Consider the following 25,930-nt stretch of genomic DNA (forward strand, 5'->3'; position numbering starts at 1 on the left):
GGAAAGTTTGGATAGCTTTTTTCCCTTAACAAATGAAATCATCACATAAAAAAAATGTTGTATTTGCTTAGGTTATCTTTGTCTAATAATACAAATTCTTTAATTATCAGAAACATGCCAGTCAGACAAACATTAAAAAAATCAAAGACAGGGACAAATACTTTATCCCAGCACTATAATTAGCCATTTTTGCATGGCAACAAACCCTTGTGGTTGATTCATTCCAACTCAGGTCAAAGATGTTATTCACTGAATAATCTTCAGATATTGTTAAAGTAAAAAAACAACAACCAGCAAAACATGAAAGCTATGAAAACATAGCTGTTTATATTAAATGGTAAATGGACTAGTTCTTATATAGCGCTTTTCCACTCTTCTGAGCACTCAAAGCGCTTTACACAACTTGTGCATTCACCCATTCACACCCATTCGCACAAGCACAACTGACATTCACACACATTCATACTCCGATGAATGCATCGGAGAGCAATTTCGGGTTAGTATCTTGCCCAAGGATATTTGGCATGCAGACTAGGGGAAGCCGGGAATCGAACCACCAACCTTCCAATCAGTAGATGACCCGCTCTACCACCTGAGCTACAGCCACCCATATTAGATGGGATATTGTAATTCAGACGCAGACATTCATGGCCAAAACCTCACAGTATATAACAGCCAAGCTTACAGGTACACCTCATACAGAATAAAAACATTAAATCATAAAATGTAAGGGATAGAACCAGGTTTCTTGGTTTCTTAAAAAGTTGGCATGGGGGATGGAAGGATAACAAAAGATATTGTCTTTCTTACTGCTTATCAAATTGTTTACTGACAGTCAGGACAAAAGGACATGCCAAATTTTCCTCACATCTAACTTCCTTCAAAGTATCTTAGCTTTCACAGCATTGTTTTATGTCTTCCACGTGGTGATTTTCTTTATCGTTCTTTTTCTTTTAAAATTAAAGGGAAACTCTACTGCTCCGTGGGGAGCTTGGTTTCGGCTCTCCGAGCAAGCTTTGTATGAGAGTGTGTGTGCTTGTGTGGTCAGCCTGAGTTGATGTGCTTCATTGCAGTGTGAAATTGGGCTTCTGGGCCACTCTCTGACCGCTGAGCTGATCTGCTTCCTCAATCTCAAGCTCGCTCTCTCCCACTCGCTCTTTCTTATGTCCTCCTCATCCTCATCCTCATCATTGTTTTGTTTTTCATTCAGCCATCCATCAGTCTGCATATGGAAATGAACATGCATGCAGCAAGTGCATGACTTTTGAGATCACTCTTTTCGCTAGACACCCAAAAACACATTGCCCTTGACTTAAACGACTTGCATGTTGACACCTATATTACATAAACACATGCATTTCTTTATCTTTCCTCTATGAATGTCTACAAGCAGCTAGTAGGCAAAAGTCTAGAAACAAACTCTTCCAGATATCCAAATGTTTCAATGTGATTCTAACATTCATCAAACATGTTCCTCCAGGGTCTTGCGCTTCTACATAAATCAACAGCATATTAATTTAATTTGATATTTTTGTCTTGACACATAAATGAGACTGTGCTCCCTTTTCTCTGTTCATTTGATGGCAGCTTGATGAGTCACATAAAAATAAAAAAAAATACATATATTGCGTATGTATTGCCACCCCAGGGGCCATTTACAAAAATAGTAAACAAAATGTGAAGATGGAAAAATAAACTGTCACTCTGTGTTTTCCATTGCCGTACTGTAAATGAAATGTGAGGTCTTACATAAAACTGCATAAGGATGTGGTCAAAAATTATTAATTTTACAGGTTAAAAAAAGCCTCAGTAACAATGGATGGATGACTGGACAACATCGAACCAGGAGGCCTGCTGTAATTCAAAGCATTAGGATCAAGTGACATGTTTAAATGTCATACTGAAACACCTGTTGCATGTTTAAAAGATGCAAAAACAGAGCAAGGCAGAGGAACATTTGCCCATAGTAGTTTCTGTCTCTGTTTAAATAAACCCACATTATTCAGACATAGTGTGAACCAGTATATGTAATGATACTGGAATCTACTGCATGGGTCAAAATTAAATACAGCCATCCCACATATAATTACATGCCCTCCCCCTAGTGTTTGCATCCACTTTCCTTCGTTCCTATCTGCTCCCATCTCTCTACTCCCATACCTATCTCTTCATTCTTTTCTTGGTGTGACCGGGCGAAGTAAATGATAATTGCCTTGCCCCAATTTAAAGGAGGCTAAGAAAGGATTTTTCTGTCACCCAGACCAAGGAGCTGTCTAGCATCTCCAGACCCCTTCTTCTCTTTGGGAATTTATTTTTTTCTTTTTGGGATGAAGGTCCTGGTACTCTGTTTTTCCAAGGCTTTATTTATTTAGCTTTCCTGCCTCATTAGTTTGGGAAGGGAAGTTTTGGGTCATAAGGCTCATTTCATGGATGGCCAGTCTTTTTGTCTTTTTTGCTGCTAAACACAAATTGGGGTGTGGCATCATCTTCATTGAGAGTCACAGAAAAAAAAAAAAAGCAAGTGCACTTTAATACATTTAAGTGTGGTCCCTTAAGTTTCAAAAACTGGTTTCTGGTGACATTGTTAGGATTATTAAAATTAAGATTTTTCTCATTAGAAATGAAAGTTAATTAAAGTTGTCATTGTACTAGATTAAAGATCCTTTTACTTTTTGTACACTTTGTTCTGTTCTAGAGAGAAATTAAAGTGGAAATGAAAAAGTGACAATTTCTGAAATTTTCTGGAAACCTATTGGAAGTTCAAAATGTGAAATTTCCCTTTTATAAACATATCCGGTCTTTAAGTGATGACATGATGAATCCTGCTTCCGGGCCCAAACTACCCTGTGTTTAATAAGGCTGTTGTGTTTTTAACATGTTTTAAATCTTTTTATCTTGTTCTATTTAATCTCAACAAGCACCTAAAAACAGTCAGTGATCACTGTCGGCCTCTCTCGGTTTTTATTCTCAATCATCCAGGAAAGTAAATCTCCAAAAGTTGATTCTGTTCATCTGGATGTAGCGTTCAGTGGAAGAAACGTTACATTATAAACAGTACATTATGCAAATGTACTGTTCATAAGATTGGGGAAACCTGCAGTCAACTGAGACTGAAGAAGTCACTTGGATGAGTGACGATACGTTTCTTCCACTGAAAACGCTACGTCCAGATGAACAGAATCAACTTTTGGATATTCAGTTTAAAGCTTAGTTTTAAAAAAACCTTAGGATGTAACTACAGCCCAGCCCATGCAGCAGTATATGAATGACTAACCTCGTATTGTTGATGGATTATCGCAGTTGTTCTCCTGGCTGAAGTTTGGTCCGTTTACAGCATCCTGATTGACTGCATTTGTCCCTGACCATTGAGAATCCTCACGTTAACTTTTATCAAGTGGAAAAAAGTTAGCGTTCATCCTCCAGCTTCACTTTTTATATTATGCTAACATAGCTGTGTCGCTAGCAATCACGTAGCACATTGTTATATACTAGCCAAACTTCATTAACCCTACAAATGCCACTGCTGTTTACTTTCCTGTCTTCATTTATGTTGGAAGTGGTAGCAGAGCTGTACGTTTTAATTTGTTTCAGAAATCCCTCAGTCAGAAGATGGTATATTTATATTTAGATTGAAACTAGCGAGCTAACTCCCTGCTAACTTCTAATTTTCATAAATTTCATGAATTCTGTTTTGATGGATGTCTGGATGCTAAACTTAATTGTTATACCTGGTAGAGCAGCCACACTGATCATTTTATTACAGATGAAAGAATTTAGTCAGTGATGCTGCAGTGACTGTTTGACTTAGGGACCTGCAGCGGAGTTTGGGCCTAGACACAGCTAATTACGTCCGACTTAAAGACCGGATTCTCAGTTCATTCTTTTGTCAGATATAACTTTTAGGTTTAAGTGTAGGGTAAGTCTCTGTCAGCTTTCCATACAAGGAACTGTACAGTTTCTCCAATTCTTTATGAAAGAGCCTGTCAAGCTGCATCGATTTGAAAAGAAAGGCTGTTCAGGCGTCTCCACAGATGTTAAATGGGCTTGTAGTCTGCTAAACCATGTCTTACTAATGTATGTTTGGCTTCGTTCATCTTTTCTTCTTTTCATACAAGTTTCAGTTCCCATAGCTAATACAAATGTCCATAGCTTTTCTTTCGTCAGACCAGAGAATGTTCTTTCTCGTGCTTCCTTTAAATTATGTTTGTCAAACTCTCATCAAGCAGTCACATGCATTGTAATCAAAAGCTATTGAGTTTTACAATTCTTCTCTTTTACCATTGTGATTTTTAATCAAAATATAGAAGTATCTTTTGTTTGCCACTGAGCCATGCTTTTTTGTCTATAGAGAGTGGACATCATGGCTTGGTTTTTGTGGTCACATGTGGAAAAAAAAACAATATATGCACAGCTACTTGGTGGACTGGAGCAGGTGGATTTCTGTATACACATCAAAGGTAAAGCGATGCAAACAGGATGCAACTCAGCACAATAAGTTGGCAAGTAAAACTTCACCATGACAACGATCTGCCTTGACAGTGTCAAAACAAAAGGAAACAAAAAAAATTACATCATTAAAAGCAGAATGTGTTAGAGGTTTGCATTTAATGATACACTAGAGCTACACCAAGTGTATTTAAAGTCACTTATTCTCATTCACAATGTCATCAATGACTGGGGGCAAAGATTTCCATCGACTCGACTGTATTCCCACTGAACATCCATCTTTTCTTACCCGATTTAATTAAACTGGAAGGGGACAACTTGTCAAAGACTAAGCCACAAGCCACTCATCTCAACTCCCTACAATAGCTTGATTTTTGTTGACAGTTTTTGTGAGCAACTTTTCTGCTCGCTGTGAGTGTACATCAGCCAATAACTGTTTCTGCACAATTTTTCAGCTAAAAATTAAAAACAAATTATTAGAATACACATATTTTTCAGTGAGTCATCTGTTACGTTATAATCAATCCTCTGTTGATTTCTTTCTGTAACATTAGGCAAGCCTACTTCTCAAATCAATCACTCTTTTCACAACTCCTTAATGGGTGTAATAACTGTTCTGAGTAATGAACCCCTGTTGATTTTGAAGTTATTTATTTCATAGCTTGAAATATAAAAGACATGTATGAAAAAAAAACAAAAACAAATGCAAGTCATGCCACATATTTGAGTATTACTTAAAAAATTCACAAATAACAGAAAAGTGTTCTTGGCAGTGAGCAACAGAATTTGGACAATTAAGCTAGTATTCAACATAATACTGAAAATCAATAACTTGCCAACTCACCTCTAGCTGCTGAGCCTTTGGGTTTTTAAGGTCACAGAGGGAAGTGTTAATTCTATGGTTGTGTTTGACACAGCGCTGGGTTGTGTTCTGGGGCATTGGGAACATCTGGCGCACCAACGTCAGCCGACCGATAGACTTCATGACTAACTCCTGCAAGTCATAGTCCGAGATCTCCTGAAAAAGGGTAGAATAGAGGAATAGGTATAGGAGAGGAAAGAAGGGATGAAGTAAATGTAGGTATGAAATTAACAACTTCATTATGCAGACATAAAGCCAGCATGAACAAAATACAAAAGAACTGTAACTGCGCACACAAAATAAAAGCAAAAATAGAAAAACATGGTTGAATATTACACCTCAAAAGCCTCAGATCTAATTCCTAAACAAGTAAAAGTTAGGCTTTGTTTTAGATACCCTATGTTTCTCATTATCGCCACACCGAGCGATGAAAAGCTGTCTACATCATATGCAAAAATAGTTATTAGATATGAAAGGTACAAGTCAGCCTATGGAAAGAGGAAGAGAGAAGGGTAAAAAATATCTGCGTGTTGGCCTGACTGTGCGCATATGTTTGTTATGTGCACACATGTGCGTTTGCACGTACTCTGTATGTCCTTGCAAAACCTTGGGGGAGGAATCACTGCTAATTTTAGCCCTAGGACACACACTCTCCTTCCCCGCTCTCCATCCATGGATCTCCATCCATCCTCCATGCAGAGGGTCATGTGGTGATGAGATGAGAACTGACGTTTATCGTCCCTGGTGGAGGTAATGCTGCCATCAACTGAAACAGCTTTTACTTCCTTTGTATGTGTATGCAGTGATTGTGTTTGTGTGTGATTTCATGTGTCTTTTGTGCCCATGCCAGTCTGTGCATAAATCAGTCAGGTTTTTTTTTTTATGAGACTGTTTTTAAGCCGTACAATCATGAAAAACCCTTATGATTCCCTTGTGTATGCACCTGAGTCCGCTTGATAGGATTGAAAGGACTCAGATTATGCACATGCACAAACAATCCATCACACACACACTTTGTATTAGTGAAGGGTAATATTATAGATAACACACCTCATTGACTAATAGGAATGGATTTTAATTGAGTGTAATTAACGTCCATTAAGACCCGTGAGTCCTCATGGGATATGATCAATGGTGATTAGAGGTTGTTTTATATGGACTTTATTGGTATACCCAGTGTCATCTGCACTAATAAGGATGATGTATTGCCTTTGCAATGGCCCCTAGATCTCCACACCACCAGACACAAAAATATTCATTTGCTTCTGCTTAGAAGTTGATTTTCAAGTTTCTGCTTTTTATACTTTTACCTCTGTGGTCATATTTTACTGGAACCAGATGTAGTTCTACAGTGGATTTCAATTATTTATAAAAGTTAACAACAAAAGAATGGAATTTATACCTTGACAAATTACTCAAACAACTTAACATGTTTAACCTTGCATTAACACTCTGCGCTCTGAAGTATATACTTTCTAAACAGTCCAAATAAGGAATCCGTTTGCTGGCTTAGGGGTGAAAACGTGGCAAAAATCCCAAACAGCTGAAGACATAAAACCCTGAAGGGGACTGAATTACAAAGCCAACAAAAAAAAGAAGATCCAGAGCAGAGAGAAAATGCTGAAAATTGCTAAAAAGGCAGATTTGTGGGCCGAAAGAGAATTAAGATGCACAGCAGGCCGTCAAGGGCATGCAAAGAAAGATCGGTAGACAAAAATTATCCAGAGTGCACCACTCAAAGGATCAAATGCAAACAAATATAGATGAACCAACACACAGCAAAAACAGAGACAAAGACACACTTAATTGGGAGGTTTGAGGTTTGCCCTCTAAACAGGGATTTGTCCCTCTTCCTTTGTCATGTTCTGTTTGGCTCTTTGTCTGGATCTCCCTGGGGATAAACTAAAGTGACATCACCCAGTGTGACTTTCAGTGCTCTGAAAGTTGTTAGCCTTTTAACAGCTAAGACAAAATGAATATGACACATGGATGCACATACAGTAGACCGGCGTGAAGAAACACACATGCTCTCATCTACAACCCTAGAGTCTCGGGAAGGAGAGGGTACTGCTACACAGTTGATATTAACCTCATATAATCACTTCGCTCTTTTTCACGAGTTTCACTTTACCCCAACCTTCCCTCAGGCCACTAACCATTAACCTTTCATGGACTTCTTCAATCAAAACATTATAAGACCAACGCTAAATGCCTCTGCAACACTGAGTTAAAATAGGGGTGAGGTTCGAGTTGGATTTACAACAATGACCCTGAAACATCCATGAAATAATTACTGCTCATTATCTAATTACCAGCTCAAAATTTTAATTCTTTAATTCCCTCTTTCATGCCCATCGTCATTTTTGTCTAGTTTCAAATTACTTACTCAGTCTTTTAGTCCTAACCAACAACTGAACAAAGGTGAGATTGTTTTATCACTCATTCCTTTTAATCCTCTTAAAGATTAGCATTTAATTACAATATCATTTGGTCCTTATGTCGGTGTTGTGGGCTTAAATTCTACACACCAAGGCCAGCTACCTCAAACTAAACACACTAGGTCAGTCATGACAGCCAGAATGCCCTAAACCTAATTTCTGGAGTTCATCATGAGCTGTTTACTCTGTAAATCAAATCCGTTCAATTTATCCCCATTCTTGTCGACCATTTTACCCTTATCCAGATACTTCTTTCCCCATGGTATTTCTCCCCTTCCCTTTCATTTCTCTTGGATGACAGGAGAAAGCTACTTTTATTTATTTTTGGGGGGGTTTTCTGTTTGTCCTCCGCTACTCAACTGCTGAGCCCATCAGTGCCCATAATAATCTCCTCTGGCTTTAAGTCTTCTCACATGTTCACTTCAGGAAAGAATAAAAAAAAAAAAGAGCATGAAGAAGAGAGAGACTAGGATGAATGAAGCTGTTCAAAGCAATACTCAGAAGAAAGTATAACCCAAAATTCACTACAGTCTGCTGTATTACACCAGCCTACCTGCTGGTGATAGGAGATCAGTAAGCACAGTGTATTACAATGTGAATGTTAGACATGATGGAAGTGATAAGACTAACATCCCATATCTGATAATGTCTAGATAAATATTAAATCTTTAAGAAATGCATTACATCCATAAAGGCTTCAAAAAGCAAAGAAGGGTAAAAGAAAGTAAAATGGGATTTAACTAATAATCATATTATTTAAACTATTGCCGTTAGTGTTAAGAAAGGGAGGGTTGTAGCACACGGCCACAGAAGAAATGTACTTTAAGTCTTTAAATCCTTAAATTCTATTAGATTTAGAAGGTTGATAGAAAGAACGCATCAAGATGATGGAGAAAATCTGCGGCAAAGTGAAATACCATGCAAACACACAACACACCAACACTATGCAGACAAGTTATGAGGCAGGAGCAAGGACAGAATTATGATCAAATGTGTTCTAATTCAGATTTCCAAGCCATGCAGGGAAAGGTGGATGAGAGAGGTGCCACGTTTTCCTTCAACAAGGCAAAAAAAAAAAAAAGATCCGACAGTTTCGGCGTAGCCACTTATTAACAACAAGGGTATGAGATAGCTGAAGTCATAGCGAGCAATTTCAAGCTGTGGACACAGTATGCACAAATGTAGACTCATTCTCTCCCAGCAAGTCCTTCTGGAGCAGCAAATAAAATTGTTCTTTAACTTAGCTGAGATTGCAGCCTTAAGTTAGAGTCACTTTGTATCCTTAATCTGTTTCCAAGAACAATAAATGAAACTAACCACCACACAGTAGGCTTTAATAGAGTTCAATTATGCGAAAGTCTGTAGAATGTTCTTAAATTGGACAAGACCTCATAATCCAGCAATTATATTTAAAAAAAAAAAAGAAAATCCGAATAGTTCCAGTTACATGGCTTTCATAGTGACGTGTTAAGCTCCAAATTGACAGAAAATGCTAATCTCAAAGCATCTTATTACTATGCATTTTTCCTCTGAGAGGCAGAAGAGACAGACGAATGGAGCGAAAGAAGAACAAAAAGGAAACGGGTGTGAACGACCACAGAAAAGATCAAGAATAACGAATAATGGGGAAATGAGCGGGGTCAATAGTGGAGTTATCCTCCAAAATGTAAGGGGCAAACAGAGAGAAAGAGAAGTCATGAACATCTCTTATCACTTCTTCTCCCCACACCCCTCATCCTCTTCTCCTGAGAAGAGCAAAGGAGATGGGTAAAGGAAGGATGATCAATTATGAACTGTGAACTCCCCCTCAGTGGGGCTGTCTGACTGTTGGCTGTAGATAAAGCACAGTTATGATAACCATACAGTACCCTCTCATCCATAATAATCTACAGGGATGGAGAGGACTTTCACACATAGGAATATTCATTCTCCACAGAAGAAGTACAAGAGGACATTCTATATGACAAAATATTTTAACCGCTCATCTATTTTAAACACCCTCTGAACCATTTCATGTGGCCAATGGAATATAGTGTGCGCATCACAGAAATCTATGACTATATTTTTGTCTTGATTTTTACATTTTATGCAGGGAGACTTGGTAAGCATTGATTTTTAGCATAAAAAAAACTGTGTGTGTGAGAGAGAGAAAGAGATATAGGAAACAAAGAAGCTCTGTCATTCACAAAAGTCTGAAATTGCTTAGAAATGAGCTTTTTTTAAAGTCATAGGTGCCTGACCACTGTTTTTTGCTACCCTCAAAGTAAAGGTTTATCTTCTTTTTTTTAAATAACTAACAAGCAGCTACTTGAGTTTTGCTTATGAATTTATAATTAGTAACAAACCACAGGCAGTACAAAAAGAATAGCTAATGATTACGCAATTTTTTTTTTTTTTTTTTTTTTTTTTTTCTAAATGACATCAGAAACAGCAGTATGCGACATTACGTGATGGCAGAGCTTCAGTTCATCCTTTGTCTTTTTTTTTTTTTTTTTTTTTAATAAATAGGACAGGGGGAATGAATGAGAGAAAGAGGGGGAGAGAAAGAAAGAAAACCAAAGGGGAGAAGAGACGGTGAGAAGGGGGGGGAAGAGAGAGAAAAAAAAAAAGAACTCCTGGGTCACCTGTATGGAGAAAAAAAAAAACAAACAACAAAAAAAACAAACAGAGGAGACAGCAAACAAATTACGCAATTTGTAGAGAATGAATCTATATTAGCTGCGGTGCTTCAAACGTATTCATGATCTTATCATCACCTAATGATTCATTCATTCATTCCAATCTGTTCCAATCTGTTCTTTGGAAACGCGGTTTTATCTACTACACACACTGGTGTGAAAAGTGTTGGCCCCTTCCTGATTTCCTGTTTTTTTTTGTATGTTTGTCACTTAAATATTTCAGATAATCAAAGAAATGTAAATATTTGACAAAGATAACAAAAACATTCGAAATGAAGGTCTTTATTATTTACTGGGGAAAAAAATCCAAACCTCCATGGCTTGTATGAAAAAGTGATTGCACTCCCCTCTGGTGTGACATCATTGGAAAGCTAAGTTCAATTTCTTTAGTCATATATGACTAAAGTGGCAGTAGCCAGGCCTGATTACTGCCACTGTTCTCAATCAAGAAATCACTAAAATAGGATCTGCTTTACAAAGTGGAGTAGACCAAAAGTTTCTTAAAAGCCAGACATCATGCTGCGATCCCACGAAATTCAGGAACAAATGAAAAACAAAGCCTTTTCCACATCTATCAATGTGGAAAAGGTTATAAGCCATTTCTAAAGCTGTACGAAGAGTAAGGAGATGGGTACGGGGTTTGTTGTGAGGCCACATAAACAACCCAAAACATCCCTCCTCCATCACTGTGCTTGACAGTTGTTATGAGGTATTTGTGGTGTGGTTTTGTTGTGTTTCGCTAAACGTGGCACTGAGCATTATGTCCAAACATTTCCACTTTGGTTTTAGATGTAAAACATGCAGCCATGCTCTTATATAGACCTATTCTGTTCCTGCTGTAGGCAGGAAAACAGAACAGCTGTGCCGTGGACCGGTCTTTGTTTAGAATTTTTAAGCAGTTAATAAAAGGCTAGAATGTTGCCAGATGACAGCTTACAGTTTCAGGACTTCACCAGTGTTCCCTCCTTTGCTTTTTTTTGTAACAGAAGCCTACATTTATGTGACTGGTCCAAGAACTCAGACTGAAAGCAAAGTATAGTTTATTAGGCCGCTGAATCCGTATTTAGCCAAACAGGCATCTAAATAATGATAGTCTTCTTCACAGGCTGCTTGTTATTGCCATCACAAAAACAAAATATACTAAGACATCTTGTAAAAGCAAGCTTTTGTCAAAATCCCTAATGGTACATGGGAAATGGACATTATGATATGCATTCTATTTTATTTAGCAGATAAGTGACATAAAAAGCCCTGTCTGAAGTAATTAAGTAAAACAGAGTCATTGTTTTGGTCTGATTTATTCACATTTTACATCTGAACAATCATGTTGAATAAAAACCAGGGCTCCCTTGGTTTCCTCCACTCTGTTGAAGTGAGAAAATACAATAAATAAATAAAAAAAAGTTGAGGGGTTATCTAAGGTACTGGGGGAGATTGTAAGTGTTACTGGAGCCTCAAAGTCTCAAAATCTCCACTAAACATCAAAGAGAAGAAGATTGGCTGTCCTGCAGAACTAATGGATGTCATGCATTCCAATGCATGAAGAGAAACACTCTCTTTGCATAACCGAGCAAATAATAGGACTAGCAGCAGTTAGCAGCAGTGTTATGCTACAGTTAGAGGCTTGAAAATGGAAGAGAGAGAAAAAGAGAGAAACTACAGTACACTCAAGCATCTAGATATATTTTCTTGTTTTGTCCCACATTGCGTGTACGCTGCTTTTTGCTCTTCTCCGATGTATCTGCTTGTGTATATGGTTGTGTGTTTGTTAGTGTGTGGCAGAATGGGCTCCCTGTTGTGCCCTGCAAGTTCATTGTAATGCCCGAGGCTGCCAAGACACACTGCATTAGCTTGTAGTGCACATACACCCCCTAACATGCACACGCACACGCAAAAAATGTAGCTAATTCTGCTGTTTTTCTAAAAGGCATTTCTCGCGAAGCAAGATCAAAGATCGGCTCCTATTCAAAATTAATGGGAAATTACAGCCAGCATTAAAGTTTCATTATGTTTCGCTTATGACCAGCGCTCACTCTGATCAGCGATCATGAACACGGATGAGAGAAATACACAGGGTGATAACTGTACACTCTGAGGAACAGGAAATTGACTTTGTGAACTGTTTGGTCTTGTCTACAACTGTTAATCCAAAAAAGCATTGAACTAGAACTGATTGTGAACTTTTAAAGGTCATCCACCGATGGCATGTGTGTTTTTGTAAAAACTGATGTGAAACAAAAAGAGCCAAGTTTTCTCTCAAATATCCAAAAGATAGGAGTCAAAAAAGGGTTTTGGATATACAGCCAGAAGTATTCACAGAATAAATAAAAGAACAAGGTCAACACAAAGCATACAAAGTACATGATACACTGTCATGGCACTTACCTCGTTAATCAGGATCCAGTGACAATCGAAGGCCACCAGGTTTGTCTCCACCACCTACGAAAACACAAGACACAACATTTTCTTTTTAAATTGCGCTTAATCTCTGTGACCAACAAAGGCAACAGTAGTCAGGCTTTTTATGATTTACAGTAAAATAAATTATTACAGACTTTCATATAAAGGCTACTGTCATTGTGAATCACGACTTCTAAAGTGTGAATATGATGGTAAACAATTTAGTGGAAAGCTGCAACGGTGAAGCGTGAAGGTGTGAAGCTCGACACAGAATTTCTATCAAAGGTGCTCAAGGTATCAGTCAAAAATCTTTTCAAACACATGCAAATGTAGTCATGCTTGCCTGACCCAAATACAGCCTTCAACATCAAGTATTTTATCACTTTACACAATTTAGGCAAACTTCTGAGGGGATTTCATTTGCTTTTCCTCCTGCAGTGATCTCTGTGTGTGCGAATAACACAAGACAAAATCAGGGGCAAACAAAAAATGCCTCAGAATTGTGTGTTTTTCAGCCTAGAGAAAAACAAAACAGTCTCCATGAAGTGCAACTTAAATATTTATATGTGTCTATCTAACCAGCAGCTACACAAATGTTAAACGCTGCAGTGAGGACACATTGGAAAAGGGCTGTCTACCGCAGAGAACAGAGAGAGAACAGTACTATAGTCAAGGCTAAACCTTTGGAACTTCAGACATACCTGCAGTATATTTGCACATATCGTACATTTCTATTAAAAGGCTAATCTGCTCTGCTATATACGTATAGCAGTAACAGTTCTTTGTGTGTGTGTGTGTGCGTGTGTGTGCACGTGTGTGTTATTCGTCTGTGATCACTTTTAACAATGACATATGATATGAGGACATCAATGACATAATAAGTAGATATTTTTGTTTGTGTGTGTGTGAGTGTGTGTTTGAATAAAACAACAGACTTCTTCTCATTAGTATTTGGAGTATTTGGTATTGATCTATTGAACCTAATCTAATTAGCTTTGTCTTTAACACAGTAATCTAGTTCATTACTTTTACCAAAGTCAGTAATCACATTACACTTACTAGCAATTAGTTCAGTTGTGGTAGATAAATGCTCGAGGTTTGCATCAGTGGCAGAAAAAAACAAAACACCCAAAAAAAAAGACAATTATGTGATGGGAAAAGGAAGAAACTGGTAACGGGAACAGTAAAGGGTCTGCACTTATTAGCATTTATATATTATGCATACTATATTTATATCCCATTTAACCTTTGCTAGGATCCACAAAGAGCTTTGTTATGTGTTTCTCATTTAGCCATTCACACACTGGCAAAGGGCTGGAGCTGGCGAGGTGTTTACCTGCTTTCAGGAGCAACATGGGGTTTAGTATCTTTCCCAGGGACTCTTTGGCACATGAAGGCGATCAGCCCTCCAACCCCATGACTACTGGACAGCCTGCTCTAAAACCTGAGTCATGGCCAACCCCATGCATCTTAAGCAATGTCATGGTGAACTGCAAAATTAAACATTTACTGAACAGACTGAACAGAGATCAGAGGGTTGAGTATTCTTACCTTGCTTTTGACTTTCTTCTGTCAAAAACACTCACCTTTGCTTTTTACCTCTTTTGTCTCTCATTTTCATCCTCCCAGAACCACCCTCTAATTTTTGTTCTCTTATCGTTGCTCTCCCCTCACCTCTCATCCCATCATCGGGCTTTAATTACTCACTTCTCACTCTGTGACTGCTCCTACTCCTTTTCTTCACTCGCTCTCAGCCCTTCTCCCTTCAATCCCAGAGTAAAAATAGAGTGCCACTCATATTATCATTAGCTATAATTGTCTAGGTGACTATAGAACATCACGCCATAAAACACTTTTTAAACAAAAGGCAACAGCTGGAGAGGGTGGCGGTGTGTGGCTAATAATGGTTTAATCTCCCACCGAATCGCCATAAAACTTATAACACAGAAGGCTGCTGTAAAACACTCGACAGAAAACATAGTTTCGACATAGACAAGGTGTAAGGCGGAGTGACTGAGCTGTAAGACACAATATTTTTCTTAATTTTAGTTTTTTCTGTCAGAACCTCTGTTCCCCTCTACTTTCACTTATCCCCTCCATGTACGGGATCTGAAATGTAAGTAATGTGGTTTTTGTCGTTTTGTCCTGTCACAATGTTTCTGTTTATCTCCACTGAAAAATTGAATGAGTGGGCAGCGATAAAGGCAAAAAGGAGAGGGGAGAAAGACAACACAGGTTTCTCAAACTCAACTTTTCTGGTCAGCTCTCTTTCTGGCTTAATGTCCTTTTTTGCGGTCCTCTCTCTTGGTATTAATTATGAGTATTTGTGTGGGATTGCTTGCAATATTTCCGCTTTTTAAATATGAAAAACTTTAATCTGATATTTTATTCAAGATCATGGGAAAGTGAATGTGCTTGGACTGCAACATTGCTAAGCCAGATAGTACGTGGGTAGTAGACCACAAACAAAGTTTTTACAGCAGAATATTACTTTGTAATGAGCTGATAAATGATCTTCACCTGTCAGCGGTTTCAGTGTTGTGGTTGTCTGGTGTCGCTGCTTGTACGCAACTACTGCTGGTTCTGTAGTAAGTGCTTCCACTTTTCCCATTATGACCTCCCTCTAGCATCCGTATGGACAGATGTTTTAAGCTAATTAGTGAAATGGAAGATTCATAGAACTAGACATGACTCCTCAGGGGTTGGAATTGTTCAATACACTCTCTCAGACAAACACACACACACATATTCACACTCATACACACACAAGAACCAAACACCCACAGCTACAACAATTACTGCTGCTAAGTCCCGAGGCTGGTTTGTCTGTGTGCTTGCCCTTGTGTATTTGTCCAGATGTACACACACTTACAAAACATTACAGCCTTCGTGCCACCAATGGAGGAAGGTGGGGGGGGGGTGTCACCTGGGCATCATTCCTTTAGTGATAGCAAAGAAATCCTTGTGACCTCTCGGCCCACCTTCACAAAAGCTTCAATTCGCCACAGTTCTTCTTCTCTGAAGTCAGAAGATCGCACTAAAACCAGCTCCGTGGTCTGAGACAAATCCAATCACCTAGTGTCAATATAAGTAAGCCTTTTCTCAAAGTCTGAAAGCACACACAGAGAACTAAGACTGATCTGTAACATCATGCTACAGCGCACACCAGTCTTGTACGTGTTTATCAAGCGGCCGTGGGACCACCAAACACTGTTTTGATCCTGCAAATGACCTCTGCTCACCTGTCACTCCCGAAGGAGTACAACAAAGAGAAATTGTTGATTTTGGCAAATGGTTTAGCTTGACACACAAGTGTCAGGGATTGCCGCTCACACTGAGGTCTGACTTGACAAAAGAGGGCGTATTGCTAATATTTTACTCACACACGTTATGCTAATGCACACGCATAATAAATATGAGCCTATACAGCACATTTTAGACAACTGTTCAAACAAACAAGGATATACGACTTCTTTTACAGACTGCTGTATATTCCCTGTATAGTGGGGCACTCTGTGTGAGAGGTTAAGAATGTAAAAGCAGTGGTATGATGCCTGAAGTGAGAGAGTGGGTGTTGTTATTGAATAAAGTGCTCTAAATTAAAAATTAGTAGTGTCATTTAATTTCATGCACTATTTGTGATCAAATCAAGCAAACAGCCTACAGCCAACCCTCCAAACTAGGCATATCCAGCTTCACATTTGAACATGCAAGCACAAGCTGTGAATTTATAAACACACAAAGAAAAAAAATCTATAAACACAAGCACAGTGATCCATTTCTACTTCTTCTTCTTTCACAGTCCAGCCCCTGTTGCATTTCTTGTCTGGAAAGCAAGATGTGCTATATGATTATGCGCCTACTGACACACACACACACACACACACACACACACACACACACACACACACACACACACACACACACACACATGAACACTGTGGTTCATCCAAGTGTGGTTTTTGAACACTGTAATTAATTTGTGTTCCTGTGCGTGCACAAGTGTGTGCCGGTCTGCGCTTGAGTGTGGACATAGGGGTCTGTGATTACTATTATCATCTACAACCCTTCATTCCACCTGGAATCATAATATGAAAGACACTTGGACTAGAACAGAAGAGAAACTTTAGGAAAGCAGGAACAGATGAAAGCGAAACAAAGAGACAGATAAAGAAGTTTACAAACTGATGGAGTGACACAATGCATTATAACCAGTGTTTTACTTCATCTTTTTTATTTTCCATATTTTGTATCAATGATATTTCCAGCTTTTTTTTTTATCATCTACTTATCTGCTCAGCCACTGTGCTGCTGGAAAATTAAGCTACCCAGTGATTTGAGAATGCTTAGTTAACCAAATAAAGTTATATTTGTGGCAGGGTTTATTTTCTTACTTAAAATAATATGATGGAAATCAGAGTCAGGACTCAAAAAGCAGAATCAGAATTAAAATCTGTTAAATCTAAATTATACACAATAAAACAATCTTGCTGTGTTGCATTCATATGAATGGTTTCCAATTTGTTTATTACCAGAGATGGGAGTCTCTCTAGTTCCCACTTTTGGTTTTGATTAGCATGGTTGTCCCACTGTCAGATCAAGCTAGGGATACTTTCTACATAGTCATCTACCATTAACTTGCTCCTTCTTCAGCGACTCTTCCTTCTTTCAAATCTAAGTTACAAAACATATGAAAACTGCAGCTATACAAAACACAAAGCGGGCTTTTACTAACCCATTACCCCCATTTATTCAGCCCGCTACTCAGCCTCCCTGTGCATGAAATAAGCATTTAGCACTCACCAACTGAAGCACTTTTCCCCGAAACATACAGTAACTGCTGTATGTCAGCACCTCACCCACATTGCTCCCACAGTGTGCTTTATGCATGATGCATGGTTGAGATTGTGTGTCTTGATGTCAAGCACGTCTGTTTGTACTGTGCTAAAAGACAAGATGGCAAGCAAAGGGTGGTGCATTATGACTGTGCTCAGCCTGCGCGCTGCCAAAAATGTAATCCACAGAGCAAAGCAAACAGACTTCAGCAATTACAGTGCTAACTAGACTTCTAATGTTAAGCCTCTTTTTTGTGTACATAACTGAAATTCAAAGGGTGTCCCACACCACATTCACCCAAATACATCATCTTGACATTGACATCCTGCTTGTCCTCCTCTTGTGATACCTGCTTGTCATGTAGCGACATAAACTCGCCTGACATGCATGTATCTCTGCATCTGGGATATGACAGTCATAAATGAAGCAGTAAATTATCATGTTAGATAGTGCCTTTGGGAAATAATACAGTGTATCCTGATTTACTGTGTGTCTGTGTATGTAGAAAACAGGCACACAAATACTTTTTTACACAAGCAACAGACAGCTGTTTGCTAACACACAGTAACTGTTGTGTTTTCAAGACTTCGGTGTGCACTATCCAATAAAAACAGTCAGACCACACAGGCATAAACTGTGTAGATGGGTGGCAAATTAAAAGAGAAAAACTGAAACCATTATAGATCGTGTAGTTCATTTATGCTGCGGTGAGCATTTTGCTGGCATTGTTTGGACCAACTTGTCCCCTTATAGGTAAGGGTCACTGCAAATCAATACAAATCTGTTCTGAGCGATCACCTCTATTCTATGTTGAAGCATTTCCTTCCAGGATCAGTGGTCTTGTCATCTGTGGGTCACGAGGGGGTCAATGAAAAGTGTGGTGATTATGAAAATTATATAAATATATGTAATAGCCTCAAAGGTTGCAACTTTAAAGCAACCAATCAATTTGGTTCTTACTAGTTAATTAACTAATACATTTCCAAGGCCATAGTTAAGACACAATCCAAATTTTAAAACACAAACTAAATAACAAATAATTATAACTGTGGCTTTTACTGTATTTACAGTACATGCTGCCAAAGGAAAACAGCCTTCTTTGTGCTGAACGCGCTTGAGAAACGTGACATGAATCACATGGGTGTAAGACCTGTGCGATTCTTCCCAACAACTAATGACTCTAAATCACTACCATAACTGTTTAATTAGTTTGATCAAGCTGCGGTCACACGCCAATGAACTAAAAAGCCTATAACGGTTGTGCATGCATTGTGAAAACAGAGCGGTAGGTGGAAGAGACACAAAGATACTAAACATTACACAATGTGACTATGCCTGTGTGAGTATTAATTTGTGTGTGTGAGAGTATTTCACAGATTATTGTCTCTTTGGAAATCCTATTTGAATAGTTCTCTCCCGCACACACCTGTCACACTCAACAAAATCAAGGAAAACCTCATCTTGAGTAGATCTCGCACTGTTCACCATCCAATTGCACAAGAGACTGCCATTGCTGATCAATCACTTGCTTTTTGATGAAAACAGGGGAGAAAAGAGCAGCAGAGTCATTCACCTATTCTGAATGCTGTCTGCAGATGTTTTTTTCAGCAGCAGCTTTCTTTTCTTACTTTCTGTCTTTCTTTTTCCTCTTTATGTCTGACATACTGTATAATGTAAGGCTAGGACAGCAAAGGTCTTGCAAAAGTATGTGTTGTGACGGCAAGGAGTAGCAGGGCCAACATGGAAGGCATCTATCATCCTCAAACTGTGTGTGTTGGTGTGTGTCTGTGTGTGCACAGCGGCGCACACAAGACTTTGCGGGCACTGTATGCGTGTGCTTGTCGGCCTTTCGGTTTATTGATCTGACCACAGATCCGAGCACTGCTGAATCCACAGAGAGATTGTATAACACACGCACAACACAGCGTGCGCGTACAATTGCACGCATACACCACAACCACCACCAGCAAATATGACGATGTCTATTCAACCTGACATTTAGATATGAACGGATCAATGACTGGAACAAATAGAATAAGCTGTCTTGATAGGCCCAAGGTACATATTTGTCTATGCACGTGTGTGTGTGTGTGTGTGTGTGTGTGTGTGTGTGTGTGTGTGTGTGTGTGTGTGTGTGTGTGTGTGTGTGTGTGCTTGTTCTTTATATTGTTATAGGACTTTAAATGATTTATAAGCTGCTTTCTCTTAGAGTACAGCAGAAAATGGGGTGTGGTCTTTTCATTTCACACATCACTATTTATGTCCACAACCTATATAAAATATTCCTCTGTCTCTCAAGTTATAGTAGAAAAGTGGCTATTACAGCAAGCTTGACTCAGATCACAAGCTTCCTTCTTTTCAAAGGTTCCTTTTATTTTTTTGGACTCTATTAAAAAATATTAGCAACTATGGAATTATGGAACTAATTTTATTTTCAGTCCAGTCGTGTACCTGACCATTTTCAAAGAAATCTGTTTTTCTGTTTTAATTTAATTTATCAGTTCCACCAAATAGGTAACACATATTATTTGTGTGCATATATCATCACTCTGTCTCTAAACAAATAGCTCAATTTTTTTTAATACATTCTGAGAAAGCCTAGCAGGGGTGTAGAGTGGAGTCGTGTTAAAAATACATTAAAATTTGGTATTAAAGGTCAACTTAATTTTTTAGTGTTTAAAAATAGACTAAAAGACTGATCTGAACTTCAAGTGATATAGTGTTTGTTGACAGTCTGAATGTCTGGAAGTGTGGGAGCTAATTGACCTGAGGCACCAACCAGAGGGCAGCAGGTCCAACAAGTGGTGAGCAGGGTGCAACGGGTCACGTGTGATGGCCCTGCTTTTCCTGAGACAGACTCATGTCCTTAAGAAATTGTACAAAATCCAGCAAAGAGCCGACACAAAAACTGGGTGAAGTGAATAGCCCTTTATTTATCTACTGTTCGCCAGATCCTTGTCAGCATTTGCTTACTGGCAAGTGAGTACAGAGAAAAACAAAGCAGAAGAGAACAGAACACAGGTGAATTAATTTTGAAACAGCAGGTTTATGCTAAATACATATGATTTTCAAAACACAGATACAGAAAGGTTTTTATTTCCAGGTGTAGCAAAGAAAGTAGTGATGCTGCTGCAAGTGAGAGCCCTAACCCTGCACCAAAAAGCCAAAAGGCAGAGGAAAAGTCTGTCTGAAGAAACTGAAACCATAATGTCCCAAAAAGAAGGCTAGACAATATTAAATACGTCTACCTTCTATTCATCTCCCCAGCTGAACAATAAAAATTGAGCTTCATTCATTGTGCCTCATTGAAGATTACATTTACTTAGCTATGTATCTGCATCAATGGCTTGTGAACAAAACACGTTGAAATTTAAAATATGACGTCTAAACTTGCACAAAAAATATAAAATAAAAAATAACCAATACTTTAGCTTGAAGGTCCCCTTTATGGCTCAGTCTCAGTAGAGTTAATATAGTAAAGCATCCTCATTGCAAGTAGAAAAAAATTAATGGTTGCCCAGGGATTACATTTTTTTTCTTTTTCTTTTTTTTTTGCATTCAGTGACTGATTGAAGGCACTTGCAGTGACCGACTGGTCATCCAGAGGTTGACTATGCAACACTCTTAACCTCTGGATAACCACTTTCAATCACAAGGTGATTAAATGGGTCACCTGTTGGGAAGCAGCCTGGTTCTAAACAAACTCTGTTCAGCTCAGAGTAACTGCAACAACTCTCAGCCAGATTGGGGAAGGTTTTCAAATAAGTGCTGTCTAATTTAAAAACATGTTGCGAACATCAATCAATTTGAGTCAGTCTGCCTCAATAAGCGTCATACATATGGGACTTTGTAATAGAGGACTCGACTCCCTTGGTTGCTAAGTGTTTGTATTCTGGTGGTATTTCTATATAAAAGCAAGGTTGCTAAACACCAGTGTCACTTTACAATTCAGTTGCTGTCCTGCAGCAACTATGTCACTATATGTGGAGAAATTTTGAAATTGACTTTCTGTTTAATGTGAATCTGCTGCAACATATTTGCAACTGATTAATCACAGTTAATTACCTAATTATCCCAAACAAATTGAATGTAATTAATAGCTTTAATCCACTCAACTCAATCACAAACTGACGGACTTAACATAGTTGCTCTGAAGATGGCAACTCACCAGGAGTGGCTGATGAACTGCTTCTCGACTGTGAAGCAACAATTTTAAATGCAAGGAAAGTCCAAGCTCATAGTACAGTCATGGTTTTTGTTTTGTTTTTTGGTAGTGCTGTGTTAACCAACCATAGATGGTTAAGATGACAGTTTTTAGTGAACATCAAATGCTAATGTCATGGTTTTAAAGACGTTTACTGCTACTTATAGCTGTGACAATGTATTACTTATCCAAACTTAAAGCTAGGACAAAAGATAACTTATGCTAACTAACTGTAAATACTATTTACAGTTAGATACCGATGTACGTAAGTTATGATTTCACATGTGTTATTCCTTCTGCTCCAAATATAACCAGAGAACATCCACTTCTGTCCAAGAAAATAACACGTTTGCATATGGAGTCAAGGAAAGTCACGTTCTGAATTAGTAACCATAATCATGTAATAACCTTACAACATGAACTTAAGCAATTACCAATGGGGAGAAATAAAAAGTTCATATTAGTGTCATGGAATGAAGGGCTGGTGTTTGAGCAAGTAAAGGGAATAACCAGCTGTATATGGTGAGAGCAGCAGCTGCTGTGGTCCTCAGTTACACATTTGATGTGGTCTCCATGGGTTGAAGCATATGTTAAAGTTTTCAGCTGGAGGAGATGACCCCACTCATGCTTTGCAGTTAATTCTGTAGACCTTGACATACAGTAGGATTGGTAATTTTTACAAACTTTAATTTCTCCTCAGTTTCAAACGATGAAAAGACTAACTTATAAGGATATAAGGCCATTTAAGTATTGTAAAATGATGTAAGCAAACAATGTCAGCTGTGAAATTAAGTTACTGAGCTCACATTTTATTGACACAACTTAAAATTAACTGACTCTGTTAAAGTTACTCTGTAGTTTTGATAGTTTTGATACATAAATTCAACGTGTCTTTCGTGATTTGATCAGAGTAAACAACCTCTACAGTATGCCTTTTACTTCCAAAGACAGAGGGTAGTCATTTTGTGTTAAATTATCCTTGTCAAAAGACAACTGTTCATCTCCAACATGAGGCATCTGTACAGGAGCAAATCTATACCGTGTGGAATTAAAATAAAAACACTTGAAAGATAAAAGTCACATTTGGGTTATCAAAATAAATGGATGGAATGGCATGTGACCTTGTGCTGATTCATTGTGTTTTCACAGGAAACCAACTCTAAACAGCTGCAGCCTGTGCCTGAGGTGGGTGGTAATAAGTTACATTTACTCCTCTACATTTACTTAAACAGCTCTTCTCAGTAAATTGTGCTTGTTTTAATGCCACTTAGCTTTCAGTATGTACACCTAGGAACATTTTAACACAGTAATTGTTAGATCATTTTTTGTGTTATAAGTGCTCTTTAGTGAAAGCATTAGCACAGCAGTATTTTGTTGTTTGCATGCTGTGTGCTGTAGCAAACAGGCCTGTTCATGCAGGAGGCCAGAATTCAGATTAAAAGACACAGCTTTTTGAGCCACACACAAGACTTTTTGGCTCCCCATAGCAGGAGACATGCCATTGTCAAGCAGGAACAGATAGTGTTAGAGGAAACAATTCGTTAAACAAGTACTTGGAGCAATAAAACACAGAGACCTTAGATTTGTCTTTTCAAACGTGCATGGGTGAGGCCCAGAGGAAACTCACACCGAGTCGCAGGCGTTTCCTTTATTTAACAAGCATAGCAAAATAAGTCTCATCAAGACAATGATGAGACTTATTTTCTCAGCTATAACTGTACTCCATGTGCCTCACATAATAACGGGCTTTTACTTCTAACTGACAAGAATTAAATGACTAGAGTAACATAAAGTCCACTTTCAGGTTCTCATTGGTCTTCAGATGGACTGGAATAAAAAATGCTGTTTAACCTTTCATTTTCTACTTACAGGGAGTGCAGAATTATTAGGCAAGTTGTATTTTTGAGGAATAATTTTATTATTGAACAACAACCATGTTCTCAATGAACCCAAAAAACTCATTAATATCAAAGCTGAATGTTTTTGGAAGTAGTTTTTAGTTTGTTTTTAGTTTTAGCTATTTTAGGGGGATATCTGTGTGTGCAGGTGACTATTACTGTGCATAATTATTAGGCAACTTAACAAAAAACAAATATATACCCATTTCAATTATTTATTTTTACCAGTGACACCAATATAACATCTCCACATTCACAAATATACATTTCTGACATTCAAAAACAAAACAAAAACAAATCAGCGACCAATATAGCCACCTTTCTTTGCAAGGACACTCAAAAGCCTGCCATCCATGGATTCTGTCAGTGTTTTGATCTGTTCACCATCAACATTGCGTGCAGCAGCAACCACAGCCTCCCAGACACTGTTCAGAGAGGTGTACTGTTTTCCCTCCTTGTAAATCTCACATTTGATGATGGACCACAGGTTCTCAATGGGGTTCAGATCAGGTGAACAAGGTGGCCATGTCATTAGTTTTTCTTCTTTTATACCCTTTCTTGCCAGCCACGCTGTGGAGTACTTGGACGCGTGTGATGGAGCATTGTCCTGCATGAAAATCATGTTTTTCTTGAAGGATGCAGACGTCTTCCTGTACCACTGCTTGAAGAAGGTGTCTTCCAGAAACTGGCAGTAGGACTGGGAGTTGAGCTTGACTCCATCCTCAACCCGAAAAGGCCCCACAAGCTCATCTTTGATGATACCAGCCCAAACCAGTACTCCACCTCCACCTTGCTGGCATCTGAGTCGGACTGGAGCTCTCTGCCCTTTACCAATCCAGCCACGGGCCCATCCATCTGGCCCATCAAGACTCACTCTCATTTCATCAGTCCATAAAACCTTAGAAAAACCAGTCTTGAGATATTTCTTGGCCCAGTCTTGACGTTTCAGCTTGTGTGTCTTGTTCAGTGGTGGTCGTCTTTCAGCCTTTCTTACCTTGGCCATGTCTCTGAGTATTGCACACCTTGTGCTTTTGGGCTCTCCAGTGATGTTGCAGCTCTGAAATATGGCCAAACTGGTGGCAAGTGGCATCTTGGCAGCTGCACGCTTGACTTTTCTCAGTTCATGGGCAGTTATTTTGCGCCTTGGTTTTTCCACACGCTTCTTGCGACCCTGTTGACTATTTTGAATGAAACGCTTGATTGTTCGATGATCACGCTTCAGAAGCTTTGCAATTTTGAGACTGCTGCATCCCTCTGCAAGATATCTCACTATTTTTGACTTTTCTGAGCCTGTCAAGTCCTTCTTTTGACCCATTTTGCCAAACGAAAGGACGTTGCCTAATAATTATGCACACCTGATATAGGGTGTTGATGTCATTAGACCACACCCCTTCTCATTACAGAGTTGCACATCACCTAATATGCTTAATTGGTAGTAGGCTTTCGAGCCTATACAGCTTGGAGTAAGACAACATGCATGAAGAGGATGATGTGGACAAAATACTCATTTGCCTAATAATTCTGCACTCCCTGTATACCTCAGTCAAAAGCTGTTTTCACCTGAATTTTGGACAAAACCAGGGAATCAGATCATGATATTTTCCATAGCTGTCTTAAAAATGTCATTTAAAATGGTCCACTTCAGATACATTTACACCAGCTGGACAGAGTGCACAGCAGGCAGTACGTATGACTAGCAGTAACTGCACTGGGATATTAGCCTCACTATTGACACACAGGTGCGGTCCAAAATGACAAATAATCTGCACTCAAAAACTGGCAAGTTTAATGCCTGATCATTTGAGCTTTTTCATGCACCTCTGTCAGGTCGTAATAAAGTTCAAAAACATCGGGGCTGCTGTGCGTGTGTGGTGCTAAAATGGCCACACTTAGACTGCAGCTATTTCAGCGTATACCTGGGTATTACATCTAATGAGTACAGCATACTGACACAAACTAAACAATCTCATTTAGAATTTCAATTACACACTTCATTTACAACAAGAACCTCCCACTATGCTCTTGATCAGAGAGCATGTAGGCTGCTTGATAAATAAGTTATTAAACACAACATGGAGGCAAAATGCCTTCTGCAAAAATCAAATTCACGAGGCACTGTGCCCTGAAACTAAAGCAAAGCTCACATATTAGATCAACTGACCCTAAAG

General features: G+C 38.7%; 1 protein-coding gene across 4 annotated transcripts in view; it reads right to left on the bottom strand.

The window, feature by feature from the left end:
• grid2 (glutamate receptor, ionotropic, delta 2) overlaps positions 1–25,930 on the bottom strand; it is a 557,059-nt gene that overhangs the window by 156,553 nt on the left and 374,576 nt on the right. For all 4 annotated transcript variants that reach the window (XR_003274126.1, XM_026188535.1, XM_026188537.1 and 1 more), the window contains exons 5-6: positions 12,810–12,863; positions 5,291–5,464 (exon numbers count right to left, since the gene is read on the bottom strand). Coding sequence is in view for 3 of the 4 variants with exons in the window: in XM_026188535.1 (XP_026044320.1) it covers positions 5,291–5,464; positions 12,810–12,863 (228 nt within the window). In the remaining variant the exon portion in view is untranslated. The remainder of the gene's footprint in view (positions 1–5,290; positions 5,465–12,809; positions 12,864–25,930) is intronic.

This window comes from Astatotilapia calliptera, chromosome 12, assembly GCF_900246225.1.
Source record: "Astatotilapia calliptera chromosome 12, fAstCal1.2, whole genome shotgun sequence".
Classification (NCBI taxonomy): Eukaryota; Metazoa; Chordata; class Actinopteri; order Cichliformes; family Cichlidae; genus Astatotilapia; species Astatotilapia calliptera.